This window comes from Rhamphochromis sp. 'chilingali' (genome assembly GCF_963969265.1).
Source record: "Rhamphochromis sp. 'chilingali' genome assembly, chromosome: 13".
Taxonomy (NCBI): Eukaryota; Metazoa; Chordata; class Actinopteri; order Cichliformes; family Cichlidae; genus Rhamphochromis; species Rhamphochromis sp. 'chilingali'.
The window spans coordinates 33268656-33285266 of record NC_137940.1 but is presented as its reverse complement, the minus strand read 5'-3'; the positions used below and the strand labels follow the sequence as shown (position 1 = coordinate 33285266).

The 16611-nt window shown below is 40.6% G+C and overlaps 1 protein-coding gene across 1 annotated transcript; it reads left to right on the top strand.

Moving 5' to 3' along the window:
* Nucleotides 1–296: 296 nt before the first annotated feature.
* On the top strand, nucleotides 297–12419 carry LOC308408214 (atlastin-3-like). The gene is made up of 14 exons (XM_080900383.1): nucleotides 297–448; nucleotides 2786–3009; nucleotides 3575–3709; nucleotides 4920–5024; nucleotides 5109–5159; nucleotides 5503–5559; nucleotides 5642–5734; nucleotides 5890–6028; nucleotides 6133–6260; nucleotides 7191–7247; nucleotides 7347–7418; nucleotides 7591–7782; nucleotides 7916–8155; nucleotides 11646–12419. The coding sequence occupies exons 2-14, from the start codon at nucleotides 2806–2808 to the stop codon at nucleotides 11706–11708; spliced, it is 1536 nt and encodes a 511-aa protein (XP_080756509.1). The 5' UTR covers nucleotides 297–448; nucleotides 2786–2805; the 3' UTR covers nucleotides 11709–12419.
* The last annotated feature ends 4192 nt before the right edge of the window (nucleotides 12420–16611 follow it).

Here is a 16611-nt window from a genome sequence, read left to right as displayed (position 1 = left end):
ACGCAGACACACATATATGACAATGAAAAACAACGCAAACAAAATAAAACAAACCCCTTTGGAAACCTGCTATGTATGTTCGGTTTCCTCTGCGCAAATCCTTAGGCTATCATTTGTATAAACGCAAAACACCCGGCACTGTTTTACATTACCTGTCTGGTAGTTCCGTATTCGTAACTTGAAGGTAAAAACTACATTTCCCAGAGCTGTTGGATATTTGGCTGATTGGGACGTGTAGTTCACAGAGACACTGGAGCGCCGGCAGGAAAACTTGTTTTAAAACTACATTTCCCGTGTGGCGTTTCGCAGGCTGGAGGCAGGAAGTGTGTGGAAGTTTGTTGATGGAAAAAAGTTCTCATGGTTATTTTCATGCCAGTGTAAAAAGTTACGTTTCTCTGGTTTGGCGACTCTCAGAAGACTGTGCTGAAGCTGTTTGGAGACACCAAAGGTAACATTAAATCACTAAACAGGAGCTAAGGAACGCAGAAGCGTTTTTAAAAGCTAGTTTCAGATGTTTTACCACTTTTTTAGCTAACAACGGTAACGTATGTCATCGTTTTGCTGGTGTTTGAAAGCTTGTAGCCACACAAGAATTTAGCTGCATCCGTTAACTTGTATGTTAGCTCAGTGGTTGTGAGCTGTAGTTTGTTATGTAGCTTTTCGGTGAAGTTCACGTCGATGTCAGTACAGTTCGGCTTAGCTGTGCTCTTCGCAGTGTTGTCAGTTTAGCGCTAATATCATGTAGCTTCGTCATAGATCAGTCTCGTAAACTTAGTTTATCTCGTGTTTAGATTGCAAAGTGCAAGCAGATTTTGTCTGAACTGCATATTTTTTTCTGCTTGTTAGCATCGAGGCGTATGAACAAAGTCACTGCTGAGAAATGGTTGGTATGCTGCTCCTCACCGCCACACCTTTGAGGTAGTGAGCTTTAACCGAAAGCAGCCTGCTTTCTGGGCATTATGAACTTGTATCCAGACACCTCCCTGTCTTACTCATCGCGGGAGAAGACATCCACCCCGCAAAATCAGCGACAGTGGAGTGTATTGAAACCATCAGAGTAGCAGGGAAAGCATGCTTCAGGCAAAGCAACGTGACACCCATAAGAGGAGCCCTCCGTCAGCTTCACACAGAGCCTGATATTGTCCCTGATGGAGGGACCAGTGCATGCCTGATTTCTGTCAGCAAGCCCAGGAAGCATAAGTAAAGTCTTAGTGAAGCTGGAGAAGTCTGTTGTCATCATAATTCTAACTAATGATAAATGAAGCTTTCCTAATAGTTTTCTCATGACCAACTTGAACACATTTTTGAATGATTTCTTTTCTGGTGATAGGCAGACATAGGAGATATTTTCTCGTTAGCTTCTCTAGTTTGTTAGCACAAATGTCATAGGATTGTATCAGTATTGCACAAATATGTTGGCTGATTTTGTAACTCGGTATATCAGGTTTTTGTGGGCAAACTCTACAAGACGAGTGCAACAAAGAACTGAAAGGCTTTAATACAGTTGAGGTATTATTTATTTGTAAAGACAATTGAACCACTTTCCTGTCAAAAAGGAGAAGATTTAAAAATAAAACAAAAAACATACAGAGGCCCAGAATTTAAAAATCAGTTTATTACTACCCTCACTGACCATTTTATTACTGAGTTGGACCTACTTTTTGGTCTCAGAGCTGTCTTAAATCTTTGTGGCATATCAAGGTACTCGAAACATTCCTCAGAGATTTTGGTCCATGTTGACATGATGGCATCACACGGTTACTGCAGATTTGTTGGCTGCACATCCATAATGCGAATCTCCTGTTTCATCCTAAAGGTGCTCTGTTGGCTTCAATATGGTGTAGATGCCAAATATGGACTCATTGTCATGTTCAGAAAACTTCTTTGAGATTATTTGAGCATTGTGACATGCTGCATTATCCTGCTGGAGGTGGCCATCAGACGATGCACTGCACTGTGGTCATAAAGGGAGGGACATAGTCAGCAACAACACTCAGGAAGGCTGTGGCATTTAAACAGTGCTCAGCTATGCCAAGAAGATATCCCCCACAACATTACATCACTGCCACTAGCTGGAACTGTTAATGGATCTGTGCTTTATTGGTGTTTATGCCAAATTCTGATCCTTCAATCCAAATTTTGCTGCAGAAATCGAGACTCGTCATCAGCCCCGGCAAGATTCTTGAGCCTCTGTGAATTGTAGCCCCTGTTTCCTATTTATCTGCCGCAACCGGTTGGGGTGATGGCAGGATGACAAGATAAATTTATAGATGCTCCTCTGCATACCTTTGTCGTAACAAATGCCTATTACTAATGTCTTCCTGTCATCTCCAGACAGTCTTGTTTTTCTGCTCCAGCCTCACCAAGCACATTGCTGCTTACTGAATAGTTTCTCTTTTTCCTGAAGATCCTTCATATCATCTTCTGCAAACCCTACAGATGGTTATGTGGGAAAATCCCAGTAGATCAGCAGTTTCTGAAATACCAAGAACAATTTAATGTTCCAAGTAGTATGATTGTTGCTATATAATAATGTTCAGCTAAGATGCACCAATCTATTGCCCAATATGTTGGAGTATATCGTGTCATATTGCATGTGGCAGTGTCACAGGTGAATTTCATCTGTTGCTTCATGAGTTTTTCTCTGATTTACTGTTCGAGAATGGCATAGTATAAACTTGTTTTTTCTTTTTTTCAAGAAAAAAAGAAAAACATTCAATTATAAAAAAATTAATAATTAGTGTTGATTTTATTTTGGTGTTTCTTTGTTTGTGATCTCGCACAGGGACCAGAACATCAAGAATAATGGGGAGCGAACCAGGCCCAGTTCAGATTGTCAATGTCTGTAAGGACGATCACTCTTTCACCTTGGAGATCAATGCTTTGAGTCAGATCCTGCTGAACCCCAAGGTCCGAGACAAACGTGTTGTGGTGGTGTCAGTGGCCGGAGCCTTCAGGAAGGGGAAGAGCTTTGTGCTCGACTTCATGCTTCGATACATGCACAGACAGGTGAGTTGTGCTGTAACCTGATCCTTCAGCGTGTCTCATCACCATATCTCTGTAAGATCAGCTGAAGTTCACTTCAGAGATCAGCTGAAGTGCACTTACAGTATCAGATGCTGGACTCTCACTAAGCTTCAGAGCAGGATGCTAGAGACTGATTTTTGTCCTCAAAGTGTGATAACCTGCAGAATTAGTCCTGGTGTGTGGATTGCATGAGGACTAACTAACATGTGAACTAACTAGTTTACTGACTAGGAGTAAATGAGAATTTTGCCATGACCACTAAGAACTAGAGTCTGTGAATGCCCTCTCTTAACTTTATTACTTTTATTCATTACTTTTACCATAGTGCCACTGTCTGGCCTCACAACATGACTATTATGACATCTTTCAGTCACTGAACACTTTACACTCCACTGGGTACTTATTTGTTATGTAAATTATTCAAAACAATTGGGATCTCCATTCATAATTTAGGTTATGGCTGAGTGAATAGCACCGAAGCTTTACCTGAAGGCCTCGGCTTTGCTGTGATGGGGGTTTAAAAGTGAAGTTTGCATTTCTGTATCAGGACGAGGAGAAATGGATGGGTAACGATGACGAGCCTCTGACCGGGTTTTCTTGGAGAGGAGGGTCAGAACCGGAAACATCAGGCATCCAGCTGTGGAGCGAAGTTTTCCTTGTCCAAAAGAGCGATGGTGAAGAGGTACTTGAACATTTATGTGTGATTATTTGTTTTAAGAGAGTAAACATGTAAGCACTCAGATTTACTAATGGAATTCATACTGAAATATTGAGTTGATGTTCATTCATTGTTTTAGATTTTCAGTGCCACAGTAATTTCTGGTCTCAGCCTTTCCTCTAACCTTTAGTCTGTGCTTATGACTTTATTACTCTAGCTGTATAAGAATAAAGCACATTTTGTAGGTTTGTATTTTATATAACAAAGGTTTATAAGTGCAGTGGACAGATCCCTGCATGCTGCAAATGTCACTGCTACAAAGAGATGAGCTGGTTTCTGTCAGCCTCCAGCAAAGTTTAAAAGCAATCTTCTAAATTTAGACCAAGCGGTTCATCTGCCTACAGGCGTCTTTAGCTGCTTTTTCTGAAAGCAGCTAAGATGGACTTTTTATACCCAATCACAACCTTGATGACCTTGACCTCAAGGTTAGAGGTCAGCCATCTGTAAGCTCTATATGTCTATAATCATTATAGAGTCTATAATCATGTTTTGTTTCTAAATTCCTTGCATTCCTCATTTCTGCATGCATGTTCTGCATATTTCAGTTTCTCTGCCACACCTCAGATCAGTATAAAAGTTGAATGAATGAAAGCAAGGTTGGGCAGTGGTTCAGATGCAGTGACTCATTAATACACATTACTGTTTGGAGTATTGTGCCTCCTTGTATTTAGTGTTTCGCTCACATAGAGTTAACTTTGCCAAGCTGCCTAGGTCCACTAAGGAATGTTAAAGTATATTTGTCAAACCTGTTTTAGAAATTTTTTTTATGTCTAATTTCTCATCCATCGCCATATTTGGTCAGGTTACTGTGAAAGATCCCCTCAATATTATTTGTAAATTATTATTACTGCTAACTAGCTTGTCCAAAACCTTTTCATTCTATGTTTCACTCCTGTCTGGCTCACTGCCCAGGTCCTCAATATCATGCAGAGTCTCTTATCTTGCAGTCAGATGCCCTCTAACGCCACTGTCTTGAACTGCGATGGTAGTTCTGCTCTCTGAACCGCTGCAAGCTGTACCAGCAGCTGGTGGAGAACTGCTTCATATGCCACTGCACTGAGCTTGTTGAGGTTTCAGAGCGAAACTGGAGCCAGTCTAAAATCTGAAATCTGAGCACATGTCATAGCACGTGATTCCTACATTTACCCCATCTTCTCCCTCTCTGCTGCTGCAGGTGGCTGTGGTGTTGATGGACACTCAGGGAGCGTTTGATGACCAGTCCACTGTGAAGGACTGTGCCACCATCTTTGCCCTCAGCACTATGACCAGCTCCATACAGGTGACGATCTGCTCCGAGCATCACTAAATCAGTATTTTCTTGATACTGTTGTAAAGTGTGCCAACATGTTTTTGTCTTGTTTAGCTCTACAATCTCTCACAGAACATCCAGGAGGACGACCTGCAGCAGTTGCAGGTCAGTTTGGATTGGTGTTTGGAAAATCCCACCAAAGATTTTAAGCTCCAAACGATTAAATCTAGTTACTATTTAGACTTAGACTCTCACACATAATACTTTCCTCGTGGTGCTGGCTCTGATATTGTATTCATTCATTCACAGCAGCTACTTTAAGGAATCGACTTTTAAACAGTTTTGTTTGGTGTACTCTGTTATGCTCATGCGTTTTATTTCATACTTGAAGTTTTTCTGCATCTAATGGAAGTAATTTCACTGCCTAACATAAGTCACGTGCCACATTTTTTAATTTCACTGTTAATTTTCCATTATGGGCATCGCCTCCTCCTCTTTCTCCTTGTAGCTGTTCACAGAGTATGGTCGTCTCGCCATGGATGAGATCTTTCAGAAGCCCTTTCAGGTATGAGAAACAACGACATTCAGTGATCTGTGGGGTTTTTTTTGTTCTCTTGTTCTCTAACACGTTCTCTCTCCTCCTGCAGTCTTTGATGTTTCTGATCAGGGACTGGAGCTTTCCCTACGAGTACAGCTACGGGTTCAAAGGCGGGAATCAATTCCTGGATAAACGGTTACAGGTACCAGCCACGTGTTGATGATTTGGCAGAGTATCATGAATGCACTGTGGCTGTGAATTTTTATGTAACTGATCTGAAATGATGAGTTTCAGCAGTGCTTGTTTGTTTGTTTTTTATTTCTTTGTTTGCTTGGTTGGTTGTTTTTTTTTTTTTAGGTTAAGGAGGCTCAACACGAGGAGCTGCAAACAGTCAGGGAGCACATTCGTTCATGCTTCACCAGCATATCCTGCTTCCTCTTACCTCACCCTGGTTTAAAAGTTGCCACCAGTCCTGCCTTTAAGGGACAGCTCTGCGGTAAGGTCTTCGGGTTTTTGTGATATTTTTAGTTGGATGGCCTTCAGCAGAGTGCACTCCTGAGTTTAGATTTTTGTTCTTAATTTATTGTTATTTATTGTCAGATGTTGGTCCTGAGTTCAGAGACCAGCTGAAGATTTTGATTCCCAAACTGCTGCATCCAGACCGTCTGGTGGAGAAAGAAATAAATGGAAACAAAGTCACATGCAGCGGCCTGCTCGAGTTTTTCAAGGTGAGATCACAATCAGATATTTACAGGCCCCCTTTTTTTTAGTTCATTGGCTAGAAATGTTAAATATTTCCTTTACTTTACCTGCTCTGAAGTTTTCTTTTTCTCTGAGTATAAAGAAGCTCATTTTGAAGCTGTTCACCTGAGCTAGAGACAGGGTTTAAAAAAGAAACAATGGGGGGAATGGAAAACATGTCTTAGCCCACTTCCTTTAAAATTTGCCAGATGTTTTGAGTCTACTGCCATCCTGTGTCTATTACTGTTTATAGATCACAGTGAAAAGGCACAAAATCCTCATGTTTTTTGTAACTAAATATTAGTCTATGATTTTACGGTTCAAACAGCTCGTCTACTTCTAGAAACTTTCCTTCTGCTTTGCAGTTGTAGAAATAGAAACATGTCTTGCCAGTTAGCAGGAATCTCAACAATGGCTCTGGACAGGTTTCAAGCTACCAAGATCAAGTATGTAAGGAAGTAAGTAGTAAGGAAGTCCACCCACCCATCTTATTCCAGTTACCCAGTTCAGGGTTGCGAGGGTGCTGGAGCCTGTCCCCACTGGGGGGAGAAAACCATAATTGTGATTTCAAGAGCCACCAGGATATTTAAAAAAGCTCAAATTAAGTTTTATTAAACTTTTTCCTTGTATGTTACATTTACACCAACACGGTCAGCATCTGTGGCTTATCTCACAGGCACAAAAGAAGGTCTAATCTATTTCAAGTTATGGTTATATTATGCTAAGAAGAAGAAAAAGTGTACCTCCATCTTGCCGGTATCTGTGGAACAGATGTGTGTGTGAGTGGATTATATGGTTCCTGGGTAAGCTCTTACAAAGTAGATGATTGTCTCTCTAGACAGCTGCTGTCATGGATTTCTCTACTCAGGGTTCTCCATATCTGTGTCTGAACAGTCCTTTCTGTTTTGTGTCACCAGGTTTATATCAAGATTTATCAGGGAGAAGACCTACCGCAGCCAAAGACTATGCTCATGGTACGTATACTGTTTACGCCAGTTTGACCAGGCACTTAGTGTTGCTCTTGAGTAGGTCACTCTTTATCATCTTTACCATGTGTGTGTCTGTCTCACCAGGCCACAGCAGAGGCCAATAACTTGGCAGCTGTGGCGTCAGCCAAAGACCAGTATTACAGGAACATGGAGAAGGTGAGTTCATGTTAATCTCTGTGGTGATCCCTGATTATTATCATTCCCATTAGTCACTACTTTAAAGTGCTTGTTGCCTCAGTAATCTACAGAGTAAAGGGGGTTACATATATCATCTGTAATGTTGAATTTGAAACACCCTCCCTCTTTATGATTCTGTGCTTTTACTAAGGTGTGTGGAGGAGACCTGCCTTATGTTTCTCCAGATTCCCTGGAAGAGAAACATCAGTTTTTCTTCCGGGAGGCTCTTCACGTCTTTGCATCCACCAAGAAGATGGGCGGGCAGGAGTTTTGTAACCGTTACCAGGTGAAACTGGAAAAGGAGCTATTGGAAATGTGGGAGTCATACCTGAAGCACAACGAGGTAAAGAGTGGTTTGTTTTACCCTCTTTTATTATCTAAGTATAAAAATCAATTAATGAAGGTAAAACGTGGTCAAACATGATTTAATTTCAGTTTTGTTCCTGATCACTTGCTCTTTCTCTTTGTATTCAAAGTCCAAAAACCTCTTCAGCGCCTTCCGGACTCCTGCTGTGCTCTTTGTCCTGGTGTGCCTCCTCTACGTGCTCTCTGGTTTGCTTCTTTTTATCGGCCTGTCCACCTTCGCCATGTTTTGCGACTGCACTCTTGGTGCGGTCATGGTGGCCATGCTGACGTGGGCCTTTATCCGCTACTCGGGTCGGTACCGAAATGTGGGAGGAGCCATCGACCAGGCTGCCGGCGTCGTTCTGGAGCAGGTGAGAATAAAGGGAGAGAGGCATTTGTGTCTCAAAGCTTTCATTGCTGGATTCTGTTTTAGTGTAATGCACCAGTTACAGCCACTAGAGGGAGTGCTTGTTGTAGAGAGCAACAAAACCACCAGGATTAAAAATAAAAAGTCTGGTTCTCTAAATAAAAACGGCTTATACAACACATTTGAATAGTGTGAATTTCCACTTTAGTGCTAGTTTAGAGGTTTAAGTGTCTGAGCAGATAGCTTTGTCCTATGTTAAGCTTAAATGCTTCAGGGATCTGGGGAAAGTTCACAAACTAGTTAAAGCGGTTGTGCCCGAGGAGTTTTCCTGAGCCTGAATAAAGTGCGTTCAAACCTTTTCAGAGTAAACTTGAAAAACTTTAGCAACGAGGACACTAAGTGGAGCTCCCTCACTAAGCTGATCTTGGAAAGTGTTGGTAACGTGAAGTCTGAAAGTTTGAAATGCCTGTAAAAGTAGAAGTTACTTTCAGCTGTTTGCTTATTAACAAGGGGGTCTGTACGGGTAGCGCTGCATGTTTGATTTGTCAGGTTTTTATGCTGGAGACCCTTCCTGACACAACCCCAAAGGGGATTTTCCTTGCCTGGCTTTTTACCACCGTAAAAATATTCGGCAGTAGAACAAAAAACGGAAGAAAACCATGAATCAACACACAAACATTACCTGATGCTGCTGAAGTGAAGCAGAGCAAAGGTTTGCAGAGGTTTAATTAGAGGCTCAGCTAAGCATTTTGCAATTTCGCATAACTTTAAAAAGTTTAACTTTCTTCAGTATTGAACAGCAGAAATTAGGCTTTCTTGTTGGAAATCATTTAAATTAAAACAAACAAACAAACAGCGACAGTGCTGTAAACAACAGTAGACTGGTGCGTAATAAGCAAGTGAATAATGCAGAAAACAGATTTTTAGATGGGAAACTGTTCCTGAAGAACACTGAGAGAGAGAGAGAGCTGTGCAGGAAGTGTGATTTTTATCATGGTGGAAGCAAAAGTAAGAGGGAATTCATGACGATGTTTATGTAAAGCGAAATGTGAAGCTTAGTTTAGGTCTTCTTTTGCTGCTGGTTTTGAGACAACCTGCAGCTTCAGAATCTAGCGCGAAAAAATGGTAAACACAAAGTGCGGACCCGCCAACGCATCAGAATCCGTGAGCAGTCGGCTTTCAGCCTCAGCGGCGTGAGAAAGCCACATCTCACTGATTCTGATGCATCGGTGGGTCCGCGCTTTGTGTTTACGTCTTTGTGCAGAATCCTTGTACCTGCTCTCTTTTACTGTTTAAGTTGTTTGGTGGTTGTTGAGATTTTGTGAGGTTTAACCTGAGATTCTGGTGTTTCTGGCAAAATAAATTTATATTTAAAAGTTGGATTTTAATAAATCGATATCATGTTATTCAAGCGAGAATTGATTTTAATCAGAAAATCGATAAGGAGGTGGTGAAGAAAGGAAAAACATTCAATGCATTTAAAAAATGACAGAATCAGAAACATCAGGCATCATTTTTTGTGCAAAAATTATAAATTCCTTCAAAAAGAATATGGGACCACACAGGTTAATTATGTGGGCTGCTAGAAAGCTGACCGCCTCAAGTTGTTAAACTGTGTTTAAACGACTCTGATTCATTACTTGATAATCACCAAAAAGCTGTGAATTTTTTTTCCTTGCCCTCTAAACTTCTTCTGTGGTCAAATTTCTTAACTTAGGGCTGATAAATTAGAAAAAAATTACTATTTCTTATTTTTAACCACGTGAGAAAGCAAAATTGTTTGTAGTTGATACAAACTGCACACAAATGTGACTGACCTATGGAGATAGCTGCATGTGTTTTCTGGTTTCTCCACGAAGACATTAACATCGTTGGCTTTGGTTGTTCACCAGGCAGGAATTGTGAGAGGAGAAGTTTAAACCCTTCCCATTTTCTTGCCTTCATTCACCTGGCTGGTGGCAGCATGAAGTGGATATCCAGCCCACTGGACTCTCGCCTGTGGCTCTTCTGAGGGACCTCGAGCCAATTTTTTTTATAGGTCATCCTAGGTCAGCTACATGGTCTCCTTTCAGAATACCTCACCTGGGGTGCATCCTAGTCAGATACCCGAAATTGCTGCTGCAGTAAATGAAAGTAATCTGTCAGTATGAATAAATAAAAATGTATATTTACAGATTACGTGTGTAACTATATGTACACATGTAATCTGTAAAATTACAAAAGTTCTAGTAGCTCTCTGCCAAGACATGGCAGTGGGGAAGGTCCCTTATCAGTTGGAAAAGCTGCGAAATTTATGAAAATTAATGCTATCCTTTAGTTGTTTCAAAGCCATCAGCGGGCTAGACATGAGACTTTGCCTGCCCAGTTCTGGCCCCCAGGCCTTATGTTGATACCCCTGCTCCAGAGGAAGCTAATTTCCGCTGCTCATATCTGTGATCTCATTCTTTCCGTCCCTACCCTCATGGCCATAGGTGAGTTAGATCTACTAGTCTATGGACAGCGCTGCGTTCACGCCTTTACCACAGCAGACCAGCATGACGTGGACATGAATGTCAGAAAGTCTAACACTGGGGACACCAATGTGGGAGGGGAGTGGACGGGGTGCTACACCCCTGTTTCCTGCACCCTACCCGGTGTAGGGGTGGGATGTTGTTTCAGAGGGTGCATCCGTTCACCCGCACTCTAGAGGGGGGATGCGTGTGTGTGTGTGCGTGCGTGCGTGTGCGTGCGTGTGTGAATGATTGGCCTGCATGTTTGTTTATATAAGTGTACACGGTTAATTTGTCTGTGTGTTTGGGTGTGGCTGGGCCTGAGCTGCTAGAGTCTATAGAGCTCATCTTGGAGCAGTCCAACACTGAGCTGCTGTGTGGGGCGGACATGTCTGAAGCTGCTGAGCCATCTGACGAGCAGCTGAAGCTGAAGGAGTATATTTGTTATCACATTGTGGTCCAACTGTATAACACATGCCAGTTTTTACCAGTTATTTGCAGACTGTGTTGGAGCTTGATGGCCTACATACAGCAGACTTATCAGGGCTTGTTTTCTGAAAGTGGCTCGACTGTTACTTCTTGTAACTGAGCTGATAAGAGAGGTGAGACTGAACCATGACCATGCAATAAATGTCTGACCCACGAAGCCTCAACAATGAACTACTGAAGGCCAGTTTGATGGTGCTCTTTGTGGATTATTGTAATGCTTTCACAAATATTTTTTGTTGAACAATGGTGATTATTAAGAACAGATAGAAATAAAAATGTATGATGTATGTATCCAACATGAAAAAGGACTGAAACAGAAAATGAAAGTGTTCCAGCCCTCAGAGGCTGTCTGAAGTCCATTCTTGAATCTTGAGTTCACTTTCCTTACAAGTTCCTCGACCGTGCCATCGCTGGCAGAGTTTAAAAACGGTGATGGATACAGCAACCAGAACTGAAGTCAGTGAACACTGCAAGCACTCACATCAGCTCTCTCTCTCCTGTTCTTTCTCCTTTCAGGCCACTGTGATGCTGAACAAGTCGAGAGGGACAAGCATGGTGGAGCACAAGAAAAACCGTTAAAAGACCTCCACACTCTCTTCATAATGCAAAGCAAACGGCGCCCACAGCAAACACACAGTCAGCACCCAAAGCCTTATCATGCCACCCAAACTCAACAACACTGACACGGGGTAGCGAGATGATGCCACTTCACCAGCATCTCTATTATGCACAATATTCTGCCTGTTAACGGTTCTGTTATTCTCTAAGGCAGGGACGTAAACTGTATTTTATGTCTTAAATTGACACTGCCATCACTTTACAAGTTTACAATTGGTCTTAATAGACAAGTCAAAGTTTACCTTAAACCTAAAAACACTTTTATTTTCTACTTCAAGCTTAATGCATCTTCGTTGGCCGTATGTTGCTAAGACAGGGTTTCTGCAGTGTATCTTGAAATAGTTTCCTAAAATGCTAGCTTTAAAGCGTATACATTTATTCAGGTTCCTGTGAGGTTTTCTTTGTTTTCACTCATTGACTTTAAAACATTCCAGCTTGTTTGTAGATTGGCTTCATATTTTAACATGAACTAGCATTTCTTGGGAGGCTTTGAGGGGAGAGTAAACAGTTTTTTGCTCTACACAGCACAGCATGGAGGCTGTATGTAATGGGAGATTCACTTGTTTGTTCTTTTATGGAAATATGCTATACTTTGTTGATCTGAGTACTAAATAATAGACCACATGGAATATGAAAAAAAAAAAAAAAAAAAAAAAAAAATATATATATATATATATATATATATATATATATATATATATATATATATATATATATATACACACACACACACACACACACACACACACACACACACACACACACACACACACACACTCTCCATAAAAAATTCCAAACGAAAGACAGTATTAGAATGCTGATAACTGTTGATTGACCAAATAAACTGCTTTCATTATGTTGTGAGCGCTAATGTAAAATTTTAATCATGTCAAAAATCTGTGAGTTTAAGCGATAATACAGTCCACAGCATAAACAAGATAATTCTGTCTCTTTAAAGACATTTAAACATGCTAGTAATTTAATTGGAGACATACGTGAAACTAATGGCAAGCAAAATGTATGAATAGAACAAAAAAGCAGGAGAAATGAGCAGAAAACTGTAGCACAGCTGTCATCCTGAATTTTTGTACAAGTGTTTCATTTTTCCGAGGGCTGCAACACTTAGACGGATTATTATCATGTAACATATGATATTGTTAGTCATGCTTTCCCCTCAAATGATCTTGTGATGTTTTAAGTGACGGGTAATGGTCTATACTGTCAGCAGAGAAATAACATTGTGACACCCCACCCTATTCAAAATCCCCACTGGTAAAATAGCTGTAAGTTAAATTAATGTTTAAACTGCTTCACATTAATGTGTTCTATAAAAAGACTGTTTAAATATTTGTTAAGCTGTGTGAGGTAAAACTTGGATTTACCTGGCTCCCAGTTCAGCTCAAAACTACCATTTCATATGACTGACTTTTACTGCGAAAGAAAAATAATCAATATGGGCTTGATTCTTACATTCTTGTTTGCATGCAGCAAGTTAAACATTTAATCTTTAGCAAATCAGCAAGTTGTACTGAGAAATAAAAAGCTGGACCACTCAGTGGATTTATTATATTTTAGTTTGTCTTTGTGGGGCCAAGCAGGGGCTGCTCCAGCCAGCTCAGAGTAAATCAGGTAGTGGATTAAAGGACGATGATTATTTGTAGCTATGCCCTACATCTCTAAATATGATAACGTGCATGATAACATGAAGATGGCTCCTGTAACTATGCAGCAGTATGCACTTTAATAACTATTCCAAAAAAAAAAAATCTCCAAAAAGCTGTACAGTGATGCTTTATTCTCACAGTGATACCATATTACTCTTAATGATACAAATCCACATAGTAAAGGGCCAAAAATTTCCAAATTGAATATGATATTGAATATTTGTGATTTTTGACCATCATTTTGCACTTTCCATTTCTGTCTCTTTCCACAAGAGGAGGGAACTGTTTAAATTGTTTTTAAAAAAGCAGTTATTATTGCACTTCCCCTCTTCTTTGGTGCTTTTTGTACACAGCTTGTTCCAAAGGCGAGCAAATGCATGCAAGTAGTCCCAGCTAATGCAGTCATCTCTTGCAGGTGCATGGTGGCTTTAACTTGAGAAGTGCTGTTTTATAAAGAATAAACAGGAGCCTCAAACTGTTGATCCAGCGTTTCTGGTCTGTTCATTTCTCTGCCCTTTCCACCAGCAGGCTTGCCTCTGTGAATAAGCAAATCAGCACAGTTACAAAAATACTACTTATGCAAAGCTCTTACATCGCCATTGCATTTGATGTAACTGCGCAGCCAAAGAATTGATTGCCACAGATTGCTTTTGAATGATATTGGATTAGATTAAATCACATTAAACTCTGTTGTCATCGTGCAGCGAGAGCCTAGCAAAATGCTGTTCATAAAACTACATAGTGCAAGCAGTACTCAAGTGAATGTAGGTCTTCTAAACACGGATTATTGCACAAATGAGCAAAACACTGATAAAGAGAAAGTGTAATAGTACAGGATACATGTGTGTTTACAGTACAAATAATCAAGCAGTTTACATTATGTAATATTCAGTCCAATGAACGAGTAATGCACATAAACAATGAGTCAATACAGTATGTCATGTAGCGTGTAAAGTATATGTACTAGTAATACAAAGTGGGTACTATGTGGTAGGTATGTAGCTACAATATGAACAATAATAAATTGTAGGCTACTGTATGAGTTATTGTAGCTGTCTCCATTAATATGTGTTGCATCTTTGTCCAACAAACTAACTGTATTTTTTATAGTTTCCCCTCTGTACCCCACCACGGTGGATTTTAAATCAATCAATATGGGATTGGATTTTAGACTTTAATTCAAGATATTTATCTGAAGTGTTGCATTAACTGGTTAGAAATTACAATACTTTTTTATACACAGTCCCCCGTTTTCCCAAATTTGAGGATAACAATTAATTGGACAGTTGACTGACAATTATTTTCATGGCCAGGTTAAACCTGGTCCCTCTTATTTCATCACAAATGAAACAAACATTGTGTGAACCTGATTCAGTGTGTGAAATTTATATTTTACAGCTTTGGCTTTAATTTTAAATATGGGGACCAAGGAGATGTCAGTACAGGTGAAGGAGGCTGGAAAGACCACACAAGAAAATTTAAGTGCATGATGACAGAATTGTTTCCATGCTTCAGAAAAACACCTTCATACCATCAAACCAAGTCAGGAACGCTCTCAAGCAGGTAAGTGTATCATTGTCAAGGTCTAAATTCAAGCCACACCTTCATGAATGGAAATGCAGAGGTTTTGGAACAATGTACCAGGAAACGCATGGGCAGATAAAACCAAGATTAACTTGTACCCGAATTTGTTTATTACAGGACAGTCTAGGCAATGAGGCAACAGTTTGTTTGTTTGTAATTTTACACATTTATTTCTTACAAATTAAGTCCAAAGAGTCCCACTGACAGATTTATTTCATTAATTTGAACTTACTACTAAAAACAGTACTCTAATGTGTAGTTAAAATTCTTTACACTGACAGAAAGGGGAGTTTAGATGGTCTGGCCCACTTGAAATATGGCCCATAATGTAAAAGTTTGACATCCCCGGTCTAGGCCCTTAGAAAGCAGGGATTTTATAGTAAGTTTTACTTGCAGATAAGATAAAAATTCTTAATCCTTTCAAGAGTTTTACTCCCCACATAAAGAGAAAGATATTCCACTAATGGCCACTCATTTCTGTAGCACTTTAACATCACATGAGAATAATTATGTTGTATTTAAAATATATCAAATTCTCCTCCTGGAGCCATTCCCAGCTGGCAGTAAAAGAGATGCCTAAAATTATAGGCAATATAATCCTTTTGAATAAGTGAAAGCCTTACTTCTCCTTTTATATGTTCATAGAAAGCATTAACCCACCAGTGAGGGAACTCGGGATGTATACAAGCCATAAGAAAGGACAGCTTTGTTGACATGTGTTTCATTTTAATGACTTAGATCCACAGCGATAAAGGAAACACTGTCCACCTCTTTGCTGCCCTCTCTTGTAGTCTTTAATGTATATATAGTGTTGTTCTTTTTTTAAACAATGAATGAAAGGCCATGACACCATCTTTGTTTTTATTCCGCGTAATGAATGTAGGTCAGTTTGCAAGCAGCGTGTTTACATAGCATCGCCGTAACTCGACCCATATTCCGCATAAGTCTGCGTGCACGAACTGAAATTTTTGCCTCATTTCACACCCTGTATACATGCACGGACTCTGCTATCCGCCTCACGTGTCATTCTCGTCATTCATTTTCCACGCTGGCTTCGTTCTGCCTGAACATCCGCCCCTCGTCCTTTCCTCTCTCCCTGACTGCGTGCCGACGCCGTCCGTACAAAAACTCCGCTACAGCGAATTTCGGGTTCCTTGTTTCCTTATATGGTGATGAGCGTCGCAGCCTGGCCCCTCCCTGAAACTGTGAGCGAGGCGCGTGCACTAACCGCCGCCGCCGCTCGCCGTTCGCTTCCATATTTGGAAGTGAGTTCGACAAAAACCGCAAGGAGGGGAGGGCAGGGGAGAGGAGAGGAGAGAGGATGGATGATGAAGATTTTCCTCCCACTCTGGAAACCCGCTCCGCGTCCGGCTGGGAGATGAATGTCGGTCATTAAACAGTGACAGACTGGTCTCAACTATCAAACACCCCTCACGCGGTTTATGTAATAATTATTACGGCTTTTAAAGGGCAGTTAAAAATGGCAACTGGAATAAACGCTGCAGTCGTGCTAATTTTACTCATCATTAAGTACCACTGAAGGTTAAATAGGTCTCACTTGCCGAGATTTGTAGGTTTTTTCACATTTTAAGAAAAACACATATTCCCATAATGCA